Below are 23254 nucleotides of genomic sequence, written 5' to 3' on the forward strand. Positions count from 1 at the left end.
TAATTTACTGCACATTTAATTACTCATTCAGGACGGAAGCAAGAAACACAAAGGTAGAAACATGTGCAGTGCAGTCACATAAAAGGTGATAGCAGATATGTGTTCAGAAGACTAACAGGCATTCAGAACAGGCTTTCCCCCTTCCCCCTTCCCCATCCCCTATCACCACCCTCTGTGACAAATGGGGGATCCAGCTTCGTAATCCGATGGCTTTCAGACTGTGGTTTAACCCCCCGGTCTCAGTAATCGGTTGGTGGCAGGCTTAGCCATGGCCAGGGTAAATCATTTACATGCCCATACAGGCCACTAGACTTTTCAAGCAAATCCAGTTATGGCATAAAGTGAATGTGTTTTTGATGTCACAAAGTTGGACACAAACTACAGTGTAAAAAGATAATAAGTAATCTGTTACTTACAGGGTAAAAAGACTAGTAATGGGTTTAAATTATTAACACTATTGTTACTATAAGAATAGAACTGAAAGCTCAATAAAGTAATAAGTATCTGACCAAGAAATAACTATATGAATTGGTTCTATGACATAAGTCAAAAAACAAAAAAAACATGCACTTGTTGCCATTAGTAACAGAACGGTTGCTGTGGACACAGAAGATTCCGAAGTCTTTCGTAAGAAAGCGTTACACCAGGGGTCAAACACGAACTGTAAACAACATCTTGAGTAAATGTAATTACTTGTTACACTTGATCAGGTAATCATGGGATTCACTGAACATAAGTGATAAACTCAATTACAAATCACTTTTAAACAGAATTACATGCAACAGACTGTATTATATGATACATTATAGTGATCTTTTCCTACTGTCCAATTAGTCCACCTGTCTTATATATTTTTGGCTGCCAGATAATTGGAAACTTTCTAACTATATTTATATAGTACTAGTCCGTGAATTTGAGGGTGTGAAAACATTTTTATGTAATAGGCACTACATATATGGCTAAAATGATCAATAAGTCAAATTATATGAAGATTGCTCCCTCTGCAGGGCAGAAAGTGGTAGTACATCCGAGTCAGTCCAGAGATGTCTAGCATAAAACAAAAATGAAAGCTGTGAAATTCTGTTTAAATTGGATTTCTGGTGAAATCTTTAAAATAATAATAATAATAATTTCTTCTAATTTTTACATTATGAATTTATTTTTTATTGACACAACAGACAAATTCTTATTCTTACAATGTAATATGAATAAAATGAATTAAATACATATTAAATACACTACGTTTGAGCATGAAATAGGACGGTTTCATCTCACACGACTCTTCTTCAATGTGGACACGTCGCCAGATGCTTTCCGTTTGCGTGAAGATGTATCTTGAACCTTCTCTAGATCATCTGCAGCTACACCAGGAAGATAGTAAGCGTCCAATGAAGGAGATGGCTCCTGAAAAAACAACAACTTTTTTTATACTTTACTTTATAAAGTTATTAAATCATATAACTTGTTGCCTCAACAACCATTTCAGAACTGAACAGAACAAGTAATTACTGTGATCAAATTTCCACATTATTGCTTCTGGTACATTAAATGTCAGGTGTAATAGGGCTGCATTATTAATCGACATAAAACCAAAATCGCTCATGGCAGAGTTTGGGTCACTATACATTTGTGAAGGCAACATGGGCCAACAGTCTTCACAAACTTGCAACTAAAGAGAAGCTCAGTGGTTTAGTATATTCCATCGTACAGTAATTGTTTTTGCAAAGTTGTAATTCAATAAAAAAACCTTTGAATGAGAAGCTCAGTGGTTTAACTTCAGAAAATGAAGACAGTGATATATATTAGTATTGAAATTCTACAGTTGTACTGCAAAATAAAATTATTATATTTCTTAAATACTTTATTTTTATAGATTTTTGTAAAATGTTACAATAGTCATTCTTATTTTATTTGTTTTAATTTGGTAATTGTAATATTATAATAAACATAATAATAATATTACTGTTAAATAAAAGGAGTTTCTTTCTTCTGTTGAACACAAAAGAAGATATTTTAAAGAAGGTTGGTAACCAAACAGATGACGGCACCCATTGACTTCCATAGTTGGAAAAAAAAACATATGGAATTCAATGGGTGCTGTCAACTGTCTGGTTAGCAACTTTCTATGAAATATATTTTGTGTTGAACAGAAGAAAGAAACTCATACAGGTTTGGAACAACAAAGTTGAGTAAATGAGGACAAAATTATAATTTTTTGGGTAAACTATCCAGTAACACTTTATTTTAAAGTGTCCTTGTTAGATATGTTACCATAGTAATAACAGTAAATTATGCATTACATGCAACTAACCCTCAACCAAACCCTAATCCTATCTTAACCCTATAGTAAGTACATGCAGTTTCTTAATATTACTCAGTACTTCAATATATTGAAGTATACAATATAACTTACACAGTAACAATGACACCTTAAAATTATTATTTCAGAATTAAATTGATAATTACACACCTAATTTTTGTGCCAAATTGTGCAGCCCTACAAACAAGCACTTAATACAAATAAAATAAAAATCATCCTGTCACCTGCATGAGGTAATCAGCAATATACTCTGGTTTTAGGCATTTGACCCCCTGAGCTGCAGCCTCACTGATGTCCACTCTGACATCACCCGGTTTTAACCGACTGAAATCCACAAACAGGTGTGTGGTCTCTTGAAACAGCGAGGGAGAAGGGTCTGGTAACACCTATACAGAAAAAAAGAGGGTTAATACAGGACAAAGAAACAATACAGAGGCGGGAAATAGCAACGACTGCCTGTAATGTCATAGAAAACCAATATTTTAAATCTGGAATATGACAATATGACAAAAGACAACAGACCTTGGCTCCCCCAGACTGTAGCAGCCGCCTGAATCCAGCATCTCTGGCCTGGTCAATATTTAGCATCACAGTCCAGCCACCAAAAGCTCCCTGCACATCAACAGCATCAGGCACTGCACCATGTACTTGCAGGTTCATCCATACACACACACACACACACACACACACACACACACACACACACACACACACACACACACACACACACACACACACACACACACACACACACACACACACACACACACACACACACACACACACACACACACACACACACACACACACACACACACACACACACACACACACACACACACACACACACACACATATACATATATATACATATATATATATATATATAAGTGTACCTCTTTGTTTGAGACGCCATGTAGCGTCATCCTCCATCGCATGGCTGCCAGTGCCAGTCTCTTCTGCTGAGAGTTGATGGACGGCAGAGCGTCCAGTATAGAGCTGCTGCCCCACTCATACTGCTCCTCCTAACACACACACACACACAGGACATGAACATCAACTGCGATCATGAGTGAAAGACGTGGAACACAAACGCAGACACACACCTTTATGAAGTGTCCTTCTGCACGGCAGGCCTCCAGGTATGAGCGGTGAAGGATCCACTTGCCCGCTGCCATGGCGGCCAGATACTTCTCATTGCGCAGAGGATAACCTACAACCACGTGAGTGCAGCTGGGGTCAAAACTCTGCTTCTCCAGCACAACACCACCTGCACATGTAACACATACAAGGTGCATCAAATAACAGAAATTCAGTTAGGGATAAGATACAACAATTGGAATGTCCAACAACCAACTAATCGTGAGGTTGTTTTTTGCTTTTTTAATCTATAAAAAAGACATAGTAATAATGTTTTGTAAAAAACGCCTCTTTTGCTCACAAAGGCTGCATTTATAATACAGTAAAACAGTAATATTGCGAAATATTATTACAATTTAAAATAACCGTTTTCTATTTTATTATATTTTTAAGCTGAATTTTCAGTAGTCATTACTCCAGTCTTGAGTCACATGATCCTTCAGAAATCAGTTTAATATGCTGATCTAATGTATTCAAGATGATTTGTTTTAACAATGTTGAAAACAGTTGTTCTGCTTAATAATTTTGTGGAAACTGTGAAACAATCTTTGCTCGGAATTTTGACTCTTTGATGAATATAACGTTCAAAAGAGTAGCATTTCTTTGAAAAAGACATATTCTGTAACATAAATGTTAAATGCATTAAGTTACTGGATAAAATATTAACAAGTAAGAATTTTGTTTTTTGCTTTTTATATTTGGGACAGTTCTATAATTAGCATGGTTTTGTAATTAGTTTGAGAGTTTTCATGGTAAAATGCTCTTAAAAAACATTTCAAATCGAGATGAATTTCTTTGGCCATTACACTGTCTTGTGCCATCTTTCAGCCACAAATGACAGATTTTGACAATAAAAAAATAAAAACTGTCAAACTTTGAAAACATCAAAGCGCACCCCTGCGTTCTTTCCCATTCCATTATGCGCTGCCACACATAGTTTAAAAGACCTAATCGGAACTTTTCAACAGCCCAATTATACAGAGGGTAATATTCGCCAATATTATTGACTTGAATGCACTGACACTATTGGATGAGAACTGAACTGAATGCTTTATAGATGAATTGATCTCATTTCATAATTGATGAACTGAACTAAAGCAACACTGAACTGACTTCAGCTGAATAATGACGGTTTACTTTTGTCTTTTTAGAGCTGCTTCTGTTCAGCACCATGGAATCATTATTTTCCTGTCACTGTAAAGTGCTGCTTTGAAACAATCTGTATTGTTTTAAGCGCTATATAAATAAAGGTGACTTGTTTTGAGGGTCTCTAAGGGGGCTTTCATACTGGGCATGTTTAATACAGTCCAAATCCAATTGTTCCCGGCTCCCCCCGCAGCATTGTTCCGGTTTCACACTCAACTTTCTATCAAACCCTGGTGCTTTTGCATTCATCTTACATCACAAATGTGCACGGTACGTGATAGAAAGAAGGACTTTGGTCTATATATTGTGTTTTTTTTATTAAATACTACTATGGATTGCGAGCCATTCATTAGCCGCTCCGATTGCACTTACTATGTGCACTGCACACTCACTTATGCTCATATCCACAGTAAATCACAATCGCTGTAATCCCTTTTTTTGAACTAATGACGTAGGCATTGGCTAAAATACATGCGCCGGTTACTTTACTTTCTGAATAAGTGAGCACCCAATTTTTCACGTGAACCGTGCCCCGTTTTGAACTAAACTGCCGGTGTGAAAGCACCCTAAGACCAGGCGGGCTGACTAGAAGATTGAAATGGTTGTTTACACATCCCTAAATTAAATACAATGCAGTGTGGTACACTGACAGACATTATGAAGTCACCCAGTGAAAGAAAAACAGGAAACACTAAGTTTTATTGTGTACTGACCTAGCTCCTCTATGAGATGGCTGTAGTCAATGCGTTCCTGTGGATTCAATGAAGACAGTAGGAATCGTGGAGGATCCTTCTTCACCTCGTCCTCATCTTCAATCTGTTGAGAAACAGAGATTGAGCTAGATCAGATTTAAATAAAAATAATTAGAACTGCTGTCCATGGATCGGTGTATGTGTACCGGTGGAAGGGGAGCAGCTGCAGTTTTAGAAATGGGGAAAGCAATACTAGGAGCTTCAGGTGTTTCAGGGTTTTGTAGCGTGACGACTCGAGGCGGGGTCACCTTTGGCTTCAGTTGTGCATCAATGACTTCAAATGCGGCTAGAAAGGGTCAGAAGAGTTGAATCATTCAGAACATTTATATTGTACTTTCACTTCCTCACACAACTCTACCGTTCAAACGGTTTAAAATAAATAAATAAATAAATAAATAATACTGTTTTTCAGCATGGACACATTCAATTTATCAAAAGTGACTGAAAAAGTGCATCATGATTTCCACAAAATATTAAGGAGTACAACCATTTTCAACACTGATAATAATATGAAAATGTTCCTTTCTACCAAATCAGCATATTAGAATGATTTCTGAAGGATCATGTGACAGAAAACTGGAGTAATGATGCTGAAAATTCAGCTTTGCCATCACAGGAATAATTTACATTTTAAAATATACTAAAATAGACAGTTGTTTTAAATTGTAATATTTCACAATATTACTGATTTTACTGGATTTTTTATCAAATAAATTCAGCCTTGCTGAGCATAAGAGACTTCAAAAACATCAAAACAAATATCTTACCAACTCCTAACTTTTGAACACTTTTTTCAAATGCAAAACCTTGCATACCCATTTCCACCAGTTCAGAGTCAGTCATGGAGTCCCTGCCATTGGCCGTGTGGTCACAGGGGGGCAGCGGGACGAGGGCTAGAGGTTCGGAGTGCTGGGAGGGGCTTCCAGGCCACTGCAGGTTATCGGCCAGTTTAGCTCTCTCCTCTCGTGCTGTGGGATCATCCCACACGATTTGCTCACTCTGAGACGGCTCTGTGTTCAGGTCCACATCCACTTGACGTGACATCCTGCCAAAACACAAATGTTATAACATGCAACTTAAAAACGCAACTTCACAAAGCAAAAAGTGAGCCTTGCTGATGACCAGCATCTGATGCAGGTGAACAGGACGCAGAACTAAACTCCCTAGAAAACTCTGCTGTATTCTCTCAGATGCTACAAGCGTTGAGACACAGATGGGATCAGAGAGAGTACACTGGGAAGTCTTGCTTTAATACCGTATGGCCTCTAAATTGCGGCTCCGTCTACCCATTCGCCCCAGGCTGTCCGGGGTGTGGGGTGAGCCCTGCCCCCCTGAACCTGTTCTGGCCAACCGCGAGGAGCCTCGACGACCGCTGGTCAGTTTAGTGGCAGACATGATCTCCTGAAGCTGCCTTTGAAGATTCTCTCTCATCTCCAATGCTTCTGTAATATCTAAGGGAGGGATAAGAAAAAAGGTGAGAAAATAAGTTGTGAATTTGAGCAAACAGAGATCTAACACATAAATCAGACGCATCTTTAAAGATGACTCACTTTTTCTCTCATTGCTCAGGGTCTGATCTTTCTCAGGCTCTCCCACACTGACTCGCTGAGGAGTCGAGATGTCTGTTATGTCGTCATTAGGGCCAAGCTTGAAAAAAAAAATTTTGTTTTGATAAAAAACTGCTTAATAAGCTTAATAATATGTGTGGATTGAAGAGTATGCTAATGCAGTTATTAATCCCTCACCCCGGTCTCCTCATTCTCTGTGAACACCCTGAGTCTGGTGCGGGGGGTGGTAGGGGGAGGTGACCTCTGAGTGCAATCTGCCATCTGACTCATGGTAAGGCTCATTTTAGGGTTGAAAGTGAAAGGGTAGAGCGACTCCGACATGTGCTTCTGCTCATCTGCACACTGAAATTGGGATAGACAATGAATTTAATGAAATCTCAAAACTTTTCACAATGCTTTACAGTCACTCCATATTTTTGCGATTCCACGATGGCTGAATAAATTGCAAAATGAAAAAATAAATATATATTTTTTTACATTTATTTTTATTTTGTACCTTATACAACAGGTGACATCGTACAATGAACAAAATAAACACTGCGTGGTGGGACCGGAATGTCACCTAATGAAAAAAATAATTTTATGCAATCCTAGATAATTCGCCATTTCACAGCAAAATAATTGATAATTAAATAAATGAAAAATAATTATCTAATTGAATTATCCCCAATTTAAGTTGTAATGCATTATTTTCACAAGGATACAGATGTTGTGCACATTATGTCAGTGTGAAACAGTGAAAGCAAAACTTTCTCACCAGCCGTCTCACATAAGTGCCAAGGACCGAGCGAAGCGATCAAGAATCATGAATGAATTACCAAATGATATGCTTTACTAAAAAGAGTTATTGAAAGTGCTGTATATCACAAAAGGGAACACAATTCAGTACTGACATACTGACAAATGTCAGACTGGCTGCAGATTTCTGTGCATGAGGTTGCCGCCTGTCAGCATGTGAGTACCGACTTGTGTTCTCTTTCTAGGCTTATTCGCTTGAGCGATCAAATACACACAATTATATGAAAATGTCCATCTTGGAGGTTATATCTTAAGTGAACAAACAGCTTGGGGGGGAAAAACAGTTTGGGAGGCGTCAGTGTTGAATCTACGCATTACTGTATGTCTTAAAGTGAAAGTAACCTAATATACCCTCCTAAAAATATACATATTTAAAACTTTATAAATGAAAATATCTGACTTCCGGCAACGATCGACGCGCGTTCACGGGTGATAGGAACCGTCGTGACGTAGAACGAACGCGCCTGCACAGCCAGAGAGCAGAGCAAACTTTTGCTCTGCTCTCTGGCTGCACAGGCGCGTTCCTACGCTACGTCCTACCTCGTACGCCGACTTCCATCACCCGTGAACGCGCGTCGATCGTTGCCGGAAGTCAGATATTTTCATTTATAAAGTTTGGAGCCGGAGTCGGAGCCGGATGGATTACTTTTGTGAAGGTTGTATGCACATTTTGGGACTTGAAGGAGGTGGACCCCATTGCTTCACGTTATATCCACTGAAGGATCTAAGACATTTTCTAAAATAACTGAAAATGTGTTCGTCTGAAACAAGATTGACATATGCATCTCGAACGGCTTGAGGGTGAGTAATGCATGGGTTAAATATCATTTTTGGCCGAACTATCCCTTTAAAGCTAGATACTACCACTAGACTAGACTTTTTGCTAAGAAAACAAAAAAGATTTATGCATTTTGTTTGTCCTTTGTGTCATGTATCATTATTGTGCATCTAACACAATAGCTTAATGTTCAATAACATAATGGTAATTGTGGTATATCTAAAAATAAAGTCAATATCAATATTCAAAATCATATGCTTGGGGTAATGTATAATTTATTATAAATATTAATTTTTTTAGACATTAATACTTTTATTCAAGGTTGCATGAAATTGATCAAATGTGACAGTAAGGACATTTTTAATGTTACAAAAGATTTATATTTCACATAAATCCTCTTCTTTTAAAACTTTCTTGTCATCAAAGAATCCTGAAAAATACAAGATTGTGTTTCTTGAGCATCAAATCAGCATATTAGAAAATTTCACATTCAAATGTCATTTCAAGTTGTAATAATTTCACAGTATGTATTACTGTTTGAACTGTATTTTTGATCAAATGCAGCATTGCTGAGCATAACACCGTGTCTACACCAGATGTGAGAGGCGCAATGGGACAAAGGTAAACAGAACCCATTATAATCAGTGATTTCAGTAAACTGATGCCCTGTTCTATTTCTGATGTACTCCAAGGGCTCCTGCAACTTCTGACACAAATGTATAATTTATATTTCGCAGGGCTTGACATTAACTTTTTGAGGCACTTGTCCTTCGGACAAGTAAATTTATGTTTCACTTGTCCATGCACAAAAGTCACTTGTCCGGGTAAAGATTTATAATTTTATCTAGGGCTGCACGATTTGGGGAAAATGTCATATTCCTATTATTGAGATCAATATTGCGGTTGTGATATGCGATTGCGATATAATAAACAAATGGTTTCATGAGTCAACTTGTTTGGTTCTAAACCAAATGCACACACAGATTAGTGATAATTCTGAAATTAGCAATAACAACTAAATGATTGATAACACCTATAATGATCAATAAGCCATTGATGTTTGGATAAAAATAAACTGTCTAACAGGTAGGACATATACAGAAATTGAATAAAGTTATCAAACAGTCTGCGCAGCATAAATTATAAATTATATATAGACTACTCCTTATTAAAGCTACACAAGTTCTTTAGTCAAGAGCAGTGAGTAATTTTCTCTGTTCCCTTTGTTCTTTCATTAACTTTACTGACAGAACACTTTATTGGTAGCTGGCCCTTTAAGAGCAGCCGCTGTGGACAGAGACGCGGATCTCACACGCGCCTCATTCTCTCATGAGTCACAACTCTTTATGTCCATCATAAGACTGCTCTTGTGTTATGAAGATACTCAACAAATGACATTTTGGCTTAATTGTGTGTGTTGATGTTCGTTCAAGCGCGAAAGAGAACTGTATTCTGGCGCGCGGTCTGTGCATGCGCATCATACTGGTGCGCGTCTTTCTGCGAGTCACATTCAGGACATTCACAGGCCATTCACATTCAGGACATGTCTTCGTTTCAAATCTGTAAAATTAAATCTGTAAAATAGACGTAACGAGTGGCACATAACGTGAAGTAACATGGCATTTTATTTTGTTTGAAATTTAACTTGTCCGGTCGGACAACTAATTTTCTCTTCTACTTGTCCTACAAAAAATCCACTTGTCCCGGACAAGCGGACAAGCCTTAATGTCGAGCCCTGTTTCCATTGGGGATGTACAATACATCAATACCATATTGGTAATCTGCCTATTTTTTATTTATCGGTTCACATATTTCATTGTTTATGCTCATTTCCCGAATTTTCACATTTTGATTATTTTTGCCATTATCTAACACTCAAAGTTAAAACAGCTGTATGTAAGAAATTTATTTCAATTAATCATAAAATGACCCTGATATGTCACTGGACATTAAGAAATCATGTTCATTTCAAATACGTATATCACTGACAACAGTAGTCCGGCCAGGATATTGTCATTTAAAAAGTGAAGTTGCAGCCCTCAACTGATGTTGATGTTGTCATGTTGTGTTTTGGTCTGATGCGCCACCCTCCACCTATCTACCAATCACGAAGTCAGTAGTGTTGCGGCATCCGGGTTGCCAGCTCTGCTAGTTACCACAGCTGCAGCTACAAACGTGTCAAAATCGGATAAAAAAAGTCTAACGTTACGAAACCAAAAAAAACTCGTTATGAATCCGAAATACTTTGTGACAAAGTCCGAAATAAAACAAGGATCTGTATAGGAGATGCCTTTGAAGGATGGAGACGGCTGAAAACGGACAAGAATTTGAAGAATTTTTTTATAGCGTCAGCTAAATGAATAGCTGTATCGTTGATAACGGTTACACACAGTGACAGAGGCTTGTGCTTGTACTTACTTTAATGACAGATACCTACCGTTACAAGTTAGACTAACAGCTACTGTTCTAACAATGTACTGTCACATACGAGCGTACATCTTTACGATTATATTTGACTAATCGCCATTAGTACATTTTTGAGATATATAATTACTTTGCAAAACATCTCTCATTTGAAGCATAAACATAATTAACAGAAAAAGCTTCTTGTAGCAGCCTACGTTCCTGCTGTATCCTGCAGCCTATCTGGCAACCTCGAGTCAGGGAGGAGGGAGAGGGGATACACCGCTCTACAGTAATTTGAAAGTAATTGCAGTACCAGTTTTGGCCACATTCTTACATACGGCTCCTTTAATCACTAAAAACAATAGTTTAATATAACACTTCTTGTAATCTTTAGCAGATCTCAAAATGAAACTGCACTTTTCATAATGTACAATATCATGTTTTGACACTAGTTTTTTTTTCCCAGCCATAACATAAAAATTATCATCTAGTCATCAGTATCGGCCACAATTGTATTATTGGTGCATCCTTAAAGGTATTGTAGGTAGAAATCCCCCAAAAAATAAATTTTTCCAAATTTTTTCAAACTGTCTTTATATATCAATGCATAATTAAAATGTAAGTTCTCTGGAAAAGAAATTATAAAAATCGAGTGTCTGCAGTTCTCTCAGGACTGTAATAAACACAGCTCATTATTCCATTCGGGACGAAAGAAATGATTGGCTGGGGCGACTGTCACTCTCCCTCGCTACCATGGATACCACCTCTGCTGATACAGGAGCAGCCCAAATGCGCGCACCCGTTTGAAGAGGCACGGAAGCTAGTAATAACAATTATGGCAGAGAAAGAACAGTCAAAATTCTCAGTAACGTTACCTGCATATAGAGGCAGCGAAGTCAAACAAGTTAAAAAAAGGAAGACAGTATTTGTAAAGGCTGTGAACAAAAAGTCTTTGGATAAATAAAGAAATCATACGAGAGTCAATATCGGCGTGGCTTTCCAGCGGTGGCGACAACTGAGGGATCTCATTCTCAAGGGGCTGAAAAGTGACTCCATGATGGCTTTATTTCTGCTGGACAGGTAATCTTGCTGTTTTCATTTTGATGGTATTTATTTTTTCATGAAGCATGTATCACTAGCACACGTAGCTACCTAATATAGCTACCTAACGTTACGTAGCGGTACTGGCTTAGCTATGACAGTCAGGGTTCCCACTCTAAACCAAATGTCAAATTCCCTGACTTTCACTGACTGAAAAGATGAATTTCCATGACCTATAATATGGAAGTAAAATAACGCCAAATGTTTTTGAAACAAAAAGCCTGTTGAATTGCAGATGGAAATTAGCCTAAGGCTATAATCTGACATATTTTCATTTGTGAAAATGTTCATTAATATGTATTGTCCCTTTTGTTTTTTCAAAAAAATCCAAAAATAAATAAATTGTACTACTTGAAAAAAATATGCATTGCATTAACCCTGCTTGTATTTTAATGCATTGTATTTTTAGGGCTTGCATTTTTATGAGCTGAAATTTAGCATGGTTGAATATTTAAGCTGTGAATATTTAAATTCAAAACATTTCAAACACATTTTCATTAGTAAAATTTCAATAATCCATATTCACCTTTCATATTTCACTTCCACAATATTCAAACTGATTAAAAATACAACCTATAATATTCAACAGGCGGTTTTCGGTCCATTTTATTTCGCTTTGCAAATTCACTTCCACAAATTCAGTGGTTCAAATTCGACAGTAAATTCAACGTTGACATCCAGGAACTGCAGGAAAAGCAGTAGATCAGTGTTTCCCAAACTTTTTTCAGTCGAGGCACCCTTTGAAAATTTTTAAAAATTTGTGGCACCCTACACTAGTGTTGTCACGATACTACTTTGATACTATACCTTGAAATGTATTGATTTTCAATACCACAGGGAATAACTGCCGTATATAGGCCTACTGCCATATAGATATTTTTTAATATTATCAATTTTTTTGTCCATCCATTTAAAGTCTAGGATTTCATTAATTTCTTCTGCAGAGATGACTTTACATGATGACATATTTAATTAAGGCTTTTATTCATAATTCAGTAAAACATTGCTCAATTACCATTGCAAATCTCACCTAAATGTTTGCTCACTCAGTGTAGGCCTATTTGTGTTTTTATATTGGGATAATTTTGTTATAATTGCACAAGATAGCTTGTTTTTAATATATTTTATAATGTAATAATTTCACAGTTAATCTCCAAATTAATGTATAAACAACATAAAGACAGTATATTTTAAATAATTGTTTAATGGCATCTTTTTTATGAATGAAGCCCAGTATCACTGATACCAATACTGCTACTGATGTCAGGAAATACACAGAAATTGAATAAAGTTATTAAACACTTTACAGTCTTCACTGCATAAATGATAAATAAAATATAGATGAATCCTTATTAAAGTTACAAGCGTTCTTTAGTCAAGAGCAGTGAGTAATTTTCTCTGTTACCTGTTCTTTGATTCTGTTGTCACTGCTGCACTTGTTTATTTCACACGCGTCCCATCTTCTCACAACTCTAATTTAAGATTTTAACTAATTTAAGACTGCTCTCATGACGATACTCAACAAAACTGAAATTTTGGCATAACTGTGTGTTATTATTCGTTCAAGCACGAAAGAGAAGTCGATTCTGGCACGCGATGCGCGTCGTCCTGTGTCAGCAGGACATTCACAGACAGCGCGTTCTCTTTTGTCTTTTCGCGGTTGCATGGTTTAAAAGCATTTGCATGAATAAGAACTTGATTATATAATGTAAGGCTAGCCAAAGGAGGACAGAAAAAACGGATGCTGCGTTAATTGTGTTTAAATATTTTTTAACGCGTAAAACTGAAAAACATTAATCGCACGCGTTACCGTTGACAGCAGCACGGACATAACCGATGTGTTTGTGAATATTCGGCAAGACGGACGTTGTGACAATGTTTCGTGTGTATTTGACCGTAAGCGCAACAAGCCATGAAAAAGAGGCAGCTTTATGTGTGGACGCTGGGAATGAAGCACGAGAATGAAATCATGCGGAACCCCCGCAATTCAACGAACGCAGAAAACTTATAATTTGCATTTTTTATTATAAATTTGTGTGCATTATTTGTTGTTATTAGACGCTTCCGACGATGCGAGATTGATGATACATTAATTAATTTTTTTTTACACATTTTAGCAATTTAAAAATGTTTAATGGAGTTTTTACACGGCACCCCTGCTCTCGCCAGAAGGCACCCCAGGGTGCCGCGGCACCCCGTTTGGGAAACGCTGCAGTAGATTACCGAGCATAATCTCCATCTGCTGTTAGTCGACCTCACCAGCAGGGGTTGCAAGCGCGTGTTGTTGACGAAGACCAGAGCAACTGTTAGAGCAAGCCATTCATTCATAAAAACTCATTTACAACAATGTAAGTGTATCTGTGAATGATTATTATGTTTTATGTGAAATTCAGTGTCTTCACGATTACTTTTCCTTTGTAGCCTACATGCATCTCTACCGTGAACGAGATTATAATGTTATTCCCCCTATGCGGATGTATACAGATCCAATGTTACATTTGAGTTTGACATATCTATTGGTTGTTTAGTTGCCTCAACCTTATATTGCGGGATTGTGCTACATGCAGTAGCTACTAGCGTTTCCCTCAATATGTCAGCATTCCCCTGCTGGACATATAAAACGCTTAACGTAGCTTAATGGACTCATACAGTGATATAAAAGACCAAACTCGCAGGCAAGCAGAAGGACTCAGAATATGAACTTAACGCGCAAAGTTTAAAGCTGGGCGTTTCTCAGTGATACTGGCATAAATTGGCTTGACATTGGACATTCGCACATTTAGGGACCATCTCTAAAGTTACATACGACATTGGTATACACGTTTCTAACTTCAATAGCATTTGAAGAGAACGACTTGCAGTCATAAAACCAACTGTAAAGTGTTCATGTAGGTGTCAGGCATAATGCGCAATTTATTCAGATAAATTTAAGTTTGCTATTGAAGTTAGAAACGTTTAGGCCTATAGGACTACCAATGTTACTTTAGAGACGGTCCCTAAATGTGCGAATGTCAAGCCAATTTTACATTTAGTCTTTTAGCAGACGCTTTTATCCAAAGCGACTTAAGTTACAGTTAAACTAACAATATAGGACAACAATATGAAAGTGCTATGACCCTTCCCAGATTAATCATGTATGTAGGAATATTAACATGTATCTTATACTATAGATCATGTATGTGAGTTATTATGAATGAATGGCTTGCTCTAACTGTTGCTCTGGTCTTCGTCAACAACACGCGGTTGCACCCTCTACTGGTGAGAATCGGTATAGAAAAATTACATTTTGATAAATGGAAACTAAAATTTAAAGCAACAAACTAAATTCGCTGATATTCCATGACTTGGACAAAAAATATATAAAATTCCCTGACTTTCAATGTCTGGAATAGACCTTTTAAAATTCCATGACATTCCAGAAATTCCATGACCCGTGGGAACCCTGGACAGTGTAACTTTGGTGTCGACTGGTATAACGTTACTTTTAGTGAGCCAGGGTTGAGACGATAAATAAGCAATAGGCCTATCTGCAGTTGAAAGCTGTTTTGTTTAATTTCGCCAAATCTAACTTTAGGTTAAAAAGTTTAGGGGATCTATTTTTATACCTAGCTTTAACCTCTGCCTAAACTTTGTTCCTATGTTCACCGTGAACTCTACCTGCTGCGATTTTTCACGTTTGGTTTGTTGTTATATGCTCTACATATGTCTACCTATGTCTTTATGTTGTATCTGTATGTGCTATACAATATATGTTGTGTGTGTGTGTGTTTTATTATCTCGGGTCTGCAATGCAGTTGTGAGAAGGTGTTTGAGTGTATGTTACTCAGTTTATCTGTAAACAATCTTATGTTATGAATACAAATTCACCTTCATCACAGTGTAACTGATAGTAACGGCAAACGTGTATCAATTAAGCTATTTATAGCTTTGCCTTATATTGAGTTTGATTCCGTTACGAGCTAGTAAAATATTTTAAACTTTACCAGTATCGATATGCGAGCTCGATAGTGAGTACTAACAGCCATGTTAATTGTTTATATTCATACTGATAAAGTTAGTTATTTTATTACTTGTGATTCTGACATGATGTCACTACATCTGGTAAAGCTGGTAAACACGTCCGACTCTTCCAGCTGAGCGAACGGCCGGGATCGCGCGTTCATTTGTTTTGGGGGCGTGGCTTTGGAAGGAGCCGAGAAGGGAGAGTTAAAGGAATAATGAGCTGTGTTTATTACAGTCCTGAGAGGACTACAGACACTCGGTTTTTATAATTTCTTTTCCAGAGTACTTACATTTTAATTATGCATTGATATATAAAGACAGTTTAAACAAATTTGGACAAAAAGTATTTTTGTGGATTTCTACCTACAATACCTTTAATGTATTTATAGACACTTTGTTTTGCGCAATATGCATTTCGAAGTATCTGCATGTACTTACAGCCTGCAGCCAGTGTTGTGACACTATATGCAGTCCTCTCTCTTTGACAGCTCTGTATTCTTTACTGTTGTCTCCAACTTTACCCTGGTAGATGAAATGAGTGACAGAGTCGTCACATGACCACCTAAAATAGACAGCATGGCATTAGATTCCGCCCGTTCACCGTAAAACATGTCTTACCAACATCTCAGTTGGCACTGTTCTAGATGCATGTAATGTTAATTTGATTCACTGAGAGTCAGATATTTCGATTTGTTACATACCTGAAGTCTGCACCGAGAGAGGCGGCCACTGCATTGAGCTCACTCTGTTTCTTGCTTAATTTCTTGCTCACACACACCACCACCCCCCGGAGAGGAGCTGCAGTCTTCTTCTCCACCTGCAAGACACACACCTGTAAATACCTGTATTCAGATAAACGTAGCGAGTGTATATGCGAGTATGTGTGTGTACCTCAGGCTCAGGCTCTTTTCCCAGTTGTGGACTGGCAGTCATGGCTGCAAGGTTTGTGACATGACTGCGGTTGCTGTTGGCAACTGCAGCTTTAAGGTTCCTCTCGATGACCTCTGACAGAGGAGTCTCTGCCCCCTGACCTTGCTGTGGGTTATTACCAGGAGTCTGTAAATGGTCAAACACATCCTGCAACACAGACGTACAAACACATAAAAAAAACTTAGTTATCATTTAGTTTTATTTAATCATCCACTCCTCTCAGATTCTTAGAATTAAGCTGGCTGGTTTTGCCATTGTACCTTTTCTTATCAGTTTATTAACATTTTAACCCTAAACGAAGCAAAAGATGTGTTCTGAACTTGAAATTCCAGCTGACCTTAGTGTTAAATGAGGGTCCAAAGAGTCGGTCTCTGCTCAGGAAGCGAGAGGGAGTGTCTAGATGGAGGGAGGAGTCTTTTAGCAGTGCTCCTTTGGCGTCCTCTTGTCCTGGGGTTGACACCTCCGTCTGCTCCTCCTCTCCTTCTCTCAACTTCCTGACTGCTGAACGGACAGTGCGGCTCTGAAAGCGAGTCGTGTCCAGAGGGGTGATGGCAGCGCTGTTTTGTGGGCCCAGTAGGGGTAGCTCTGGGGAGCGTTGCAGGAGGCCCAAAGGCGGCGGGTCTTTCTGAGATGCTCCAACAAAACTGTCTTCGCTTCTCTCTATGGGAAATCAGAAAGAGAAAGTAATAATATAATTTTTAAGTGACGATGGTGTATGACATTTCTTAATTTAATGTATAAAAATTGATGAATCTATTTTCAAATTAAAAAAAGATAAAAATCCCTACACTCAACCATTCGGCTTCAATCAGTGTACAATCAGGCTAAAGAATTTAAAATAGGCAACAATTATTTAATCAAGTTCACAGAACTAGTCTTATCTAATTAAGGGCATAACATTTTTTTTGGAATATTCTTTCAACCGATCCCTCTTTAGGGAATATTTTTTAAGATTTTCCTTTATTCATTCATAAAAGATCCAGTAACATAGCAAATAGGTTGGTAACATCTGATATATACACCGATAAGACTAAAACATTTATATGGCTACATTCTGAAGGTTGGTTATAAAATACATGAATAAAATATATTCAGATGGTTATAAAAGCGAGTATGAGTTTTCGATTCCGATATTTTTGTATAGCTGTTCAGAGTGTTGTTTTAAATGTGTCCAATATCAGATTCCAGTGCGAAAACATCACATGTACAAAAAAACGATAAAAAGAAACACACTTTCATATGGAACTAAACACAAAGGACATTTAAAGTAAGTGATTACGGGTTTATTTTTGTGTGATCTGCTGCAGAAACCAGGAAATTTAAGTGCAGGCAATAGAAAAAACAGAGGAGGATGTAAAAAAGGAGAGCAGAGTTTTTAAACATTTAGGATACAAGCCCTCATGTTTTGCTTGTATATAGGACTATCACTAGAATACTTATGGGTTCTGACAGATTACGGTCCTTCCACTGACTACCTTTCGCAACGGTCTTGAAAACTTTGGATATGTAAAATCTTTGAAGTACTCCCATGAGCGCTGAATTGTGAAGTATGTTGATCTAGAGTGCTGTAAAAGTCGCATGAATTCCATTATGACTGTTCAGACTGAGGTCGCATTGCAATACATCTGACCTTTATCGGATTTAGTACCACATATGGAAGTGGCACAAATTGGAATCGAAAAGATCAGATTCCATGTGCTCTGTGCTGTTCACACAGTCATGACAAAAACAGAACATCAGTCACATGTCCAAAATAAGATGTTGTTTTCCCTGTAGAAATTGTGCAGTCTGTTCATCAATAATTAAAACCAAGCAGTTTATTGACACACATTCTGGTAAATTTTTTAATTAAATCATTAATAATTTACATTTTGAAATGCCCTTGTACACTAATTTACGTTGGAAAAACTATTTGTCCATTAAAAACCCGTATTAGTGAATATAAATCTGCGATTATGAGACAATGTTAATTTGCTAGAAATTTTCACAACCATTATCATAAAATTTAGGATTTAACTTGTATAGGTATTGAAAAAGTAACAAACAAAAAACACACACAAAAAAAATTACAACGAGAAGCTTACTCGATGTATCAATTAAACAGCATGCCTCTTCTAGGTCTTAACGAAAACTTTGACCTCTCTTGTTTTCTTTAATTAGAATTGAGTACTCACAAATACAGTAACAAATAATTGCTAAAAAACACTTGAGATCCATCAGTTATATTTCTATTTCTGACTAACCTGGAGAGGGTGGAAGGGCAACCAGGTATCGTCCCTCATCGGCACGCTTCCCTGTTCTGGCAGACTCTAAAACCCAGCGGATCGTGACTGCAGGCAGACCCCATTTCTGCGCTGCCTGGTACTTGGTGCCCTCAGGTGTCTGGAGTACCAGATGAGTACTGGCAAGCATTCCCTTCCTTTGATTAGCGGTCCGCACAAAGTAATCCTGAACACTACAGATACAAATGTAGGGGAGAGAAATGAGAAAACATTAGATTATATCAGAGAATTGTATGGAATTCAGCAATTCTGTATGTTAAAAAAAAATTGTTTCCGTAGTGCAGCAGAATTTGCCCAAACATAGTCACACATAAAAAAAGAGAAATATTCCTTTTGTAATAATAATTTTCACAGTAAAATAACAAAAACAAAGAAATGCAACAAAGTACAAATGAAAAATACAACGTTTCAAACATTAAAGACAATGCAAGTTTCGCCTCTAGAGGTCTTTTTTTTTTCTCAAAACAATAACAAAGGCGTAGCTTGACGCTATGAATGAGTGTGGAATCATGGTTGTTGTTGCCTTCACCTCCACAGCCAATGGACAGCAATCTGACATGACTCATGACAGAAATCATGTTCATGGGTGAGCTAATGCATTAAAGTTTTATTAATGTTATTGTGGTAGCGAGAGCCTGGAACATTTTACGTTGCTGTATTATTATTACCTATATGCCCGCTAGTGCTGCTCCTTTCGTTTTGTTGTTTTTTTAATGATTAAAGTTACGTTTGACATCCGAGCTCCCTCTTCCCTGAACATGAAATTTGTTACAGTTATGTTTGATCACTTGAAATTCACATTATTTTATTTCATTCTAATAAAACAGCAACAAGTGCTAAATTACTACACATATAGGTCACTATCTGATAAAGTAAATCAATCTGGTAAAATTGTGGGGTAACGCAGCGCTGTTTTACTTGATCAAATCAACCATACTAAATACCTTTGAGTGTGTTGATGTTATAAAGTTACTCTGTGCGTTCGCTCAGAGCTGCTATGAGACACTTGACTTGTTGCACATTGCAATGAGGTAGATCGGTAATAGAATATCATATTATTTAAAGAAAGATGGATGACTTGCTAAACAGGATGTAATTAACTTTAAAGTATATTGTGTCAGAGAAAATGCTGTATTACTCTTACTACAAATAAAAGGACAATTTAAATTTTTTGGGTGAACTACCTCTTTAAAGCTTCTTTTCTATTGGTAGCAGGTTTATAAACGCTGCTCAGTGCAAATCTGGTGAAACGGGTGGCACACACTGCGTTGTTAAACGCAGGTTATAAGCAACCCAAACTCAGAACGCTGATGGAGCTCCCGTGGAGCAGCATTTACTGCAAACAGAGCAGCTCTGTGACACTGAAAACACAGGTGATGAGTTGTTCACCTATAAATGAACACAACGCCATGCTCCCATCTGAAACTAGCTACACATTTTTTTAAATCAAATCACAGGCTTTACAATTTGATAATCGCACTAAGCCATTTAGCGATTTTGATTTTTTTTCCAATTAATGGTTCAGCCCTACATTTCAGTGTAGTCTGATAATTAAAATGATTCAAAAAGTTGTCAATTTGAATTAGTATGATGAATCCTTAAACTGAATGAATGACCATGTCCATTTCACAATGAAGGAAGTTGTGTGCACTTCAGGCTTGTTAAGTTTTGTTATGAACTTGAAACTGCCTAGAAGGTGAGCAGAAGATCTCAGTGAGCAGTGAAAAGAAGGTCTCACCTTGCTCCCAGATGTTTGGCGAGCTGGATGAGAGAGTCTCTCTCAGCTCCAGTAAACTGACTGACGGACAGCACACAGTCTTTGAGAGGAGAGAAGCCCTCTCTCACTGTCACTGGAGTGAATAGAGGATGAGAGGCTATTGGCAACACACACTGCTGCTCCAAACACATGGCCTGAACACACACACACAAACAGGTCAGTAGTAGAGAATGACAAAAATTACAAAATGTATCTTGTCTGTCTCTGCATAAACTCTTGTGTTTTTCTTACCAGCCAGGTATCTGTTACGACCTCATCTACTGTGGCCTCCACGTCACAGCCCAGCAGTGGCACGATGGCATAATGCGCCACTGCTCTCGAGCGGCCCACCAAGATCTTCCCAGCGTTTTCCATGACTAGCTCTGAGAGCTGGGCTTCAGCCTCAGCTCCAAAACCAAACAAGATGAAGCGCTTCCCCGAAAACAGGCCACCCTCTGAGGTTTCAACCAAGGTTGAGTCCTTCGCTGCAGCTGGAGGCTCTGGAAGCAAAACGCTCTGCCGACTCCTAGTACTATTAGTGGCCTGAGGCAGCTCCACTACATTAAAGACAGTCAGGGAAGAATGAGGAAGACAGACAGGAGTAGACAGAGGAAAATGAAACATTTATCAACTCACCAACAGTCTGGTCAGTCTCCATGTACTGCGAGAGCAGGTCTTCTTCTGCTCTGGCTTGACGGGCTGGACTAGGGGCAGGAGGGGGAGCTACAGAGGGTCTGGAGGCACGGGGAGCAGCTTTCTGAGCAGCTGGCAAATCAACAGCGGCTGGGGCAGGGGGCAGGAAGGAGGGGTGGAAGTAGCCATCCTCTGGGAGCAGAGTACCATGGGAGAAACTGTCCAGAAGCCACTGCACGGTCACTATATGGGGTCTATTGAGAAGAACATCTCTGAGAACCATATTTGAAATGCTTAAATTGCACCTTTTTGCATGTGCTATGAACCTTGCATATTCAACATCTAGTTCTCCCTCAAAAAAGTCCTCAAAAAGGCCCCAATACACTCACGGCGAAGTAGATGCAAAAAGAATGCACACCTAACTATTACATAATCGCCACGGACCAAAGGTGGTTTGAAGGTGTTTACCAGCCATAGAAAACTTTCCCAGAAAAGTCTCTTTGGAAAGCTGTTTCGAACTCCTGACTCAAACTCCAAACAAACTAGTTTTGGCCAGATTTTTTTAAATCAAGTCACACCAGTTCAATCTTTGGTTTCGCTTGAAGTATATCGGGTCCTTTATAGCAACCTGTCCTGGACCCTAAACTTTGTTAGGTGGGCTTATAAAACCCTCTGAAGCAATTAAAAACTAGATAAAACAAAACAATTCCTAGTTGTTCCCCAACTTTGTTTTGACTGACCTGTGAGTGGCTTTGTCAAGGAAGACTTTGACACTCTGGTCTGGTTCTCCCATCACTATGTGGGTGAGCTCCTGGCTGGGCTGGTTAAAGCGAAGACCTCCAGCAGAGTTCACCATCCGCCTTAGTTTGTCCAGTTTCTTTCCGGAAAGGCCACACAGGTACAACTTCAGGAAGAAATGGGGGTAGAGAACAGGGTTGTTTTATTTCAGATTCAACATTTAAAAACATGATTTCATTTCGATTTTTAATCTAAACATTGTCCAAAATGTGACTTATAAAAACTCAGGAAAAACTCATATTTGAGTAAAACTAACCTTACAGCCATCCAACAGGTCATCTACTCGACAGACAGTGATGTCAAATGAGTCGACCGGATCAGGAGTCTCTATGTGGCTGATTCCTGCAGTGGTGAGGGCTGTTTCATTTACATTCATGCTGATATTGGATATATGACTCAATCCCAGTAGTGAGGGACCTTCTGCACAAACAAATGACAAAGTAAATTCAATTAATCCAAATGAATCCGACACAGGAATTAGTAATAATATTGATTTATTCAGGTGATGTTTTTGTGCTTTATAAAATAAACAAAAATTATACCCATCTTGTGTATTGTCAATTTACATACTAGCTTTCAATAGTTAAGAGTCTGTAATTAAGTTTCCTAAAGAAATCTCTTATGCTCAACAAGGCTGCATTCATTTGATAAAAATATAATAAAAACAATATTATTGTGAAATATTATTACAATTACACATCATAGTTTTCTATTTTGAATACATATTAAAATGTAATTTATTCCTGTGATGTCACATAATCCTTCAGAAATCAGTCAAATATGCTGATTTGGTGCTCAAGAAACATTTAATATTATTACCAATGTTGAAAACAGTTATTTGTTT

General features: G+C 37.9%; 1 protein-coding gene across 2 annotated transcripts in view; it reads right to left on the reverse strand.

Moving 5' to 3' along the window:
• topbp1 (DNA topoisomerase II binding protein 1) overlaps positions 1-23254 on the reverse strand; it is a 27123-nt gene continuing 3869 nt past the window's right edge. Inside the window, exons 8-29 of one of the 2 annotated variants that reach the window (XM_077244373.1) lie at positions 22667-22830; positions 22353-22516; positions 21616-21866; positions 21232-21536; positions 20962-21134; positions 19185-19396; positions 17279-17601; positions 16903-17088; positions 16713-16828; positions 16450-16573; positions 7104-7268; positions 6909-7005; positions 6614-6809; positions 6174-6403; positions 5505-5644; positions 5320-5422; positions 3427-3590; positions 3217-3345; positions 2843-2932; positions 2545-2706; positions 1243-1404; positions 1-1047 (exon numbers count right to left, since the gene is read on the reverse strand). In XM_077244373.1, coding sequence (XP_077100488.1) covers positions 1267-1404; positions 2545-2706; positions 2843-2932; positions 3217-3345; positions 3427-3590; positions 5320-5422; positions 5505-5644; positions 6174-6403; positions 6614-6809; positions 6909-7005; positions 7104-7268; positions 16450-16573; positions 16713-16828; positions 16903-17088; positions 17279-17601; positions 19185-19396; positions 20962-21134; positions 21232-21536; positions 21616-21866; positions 22353-22516; positions 22667-22830 — 3632 coding nt within the window. In that variant the 3' untranslated portion in view covers positions 1-1047; positions 1243-1266. Of the gene's footprint in view, positions 1048-1140; positions 1405-2544; positions 2707-2842; positions 2933-3216; positions 3346-3426; positions 3591-5319; positions 5423-5504; positions 5645-6125; positions 6404-6613; positions 6810-6908; positions 7006-7103; positions 7269-16449; positions 16574-16712; positions 16829-16902; positions 17089-17278; positions 17602-19184; positions 19397-20961; positions 21135-21231; positions 21537-21615; positions 21867-22352; positions 22517-22666; positions 22831-23254 lie in introns of those variants that run through there. The other variant, XM_077244372.1, reaches the window with a different exon arrangement.

The sequence above is a fragment of the Siphateles boraxobius genome, unplaced genomic scaffold (genome assembly GCF_051911475.1).
Source record: "Siphateles boraxobius isolate OS27281-9 unplaced genomic scaffold, OSU_SipBor_1 26, whole genome shotgun sequence".
Classification (NCBI taxonomy): Eukaryota; Metazoa; Chordata; class Actinopteri; order Cypriniformes; family Leuciscidae; genus Siphateles; species Siphateles boraxobius.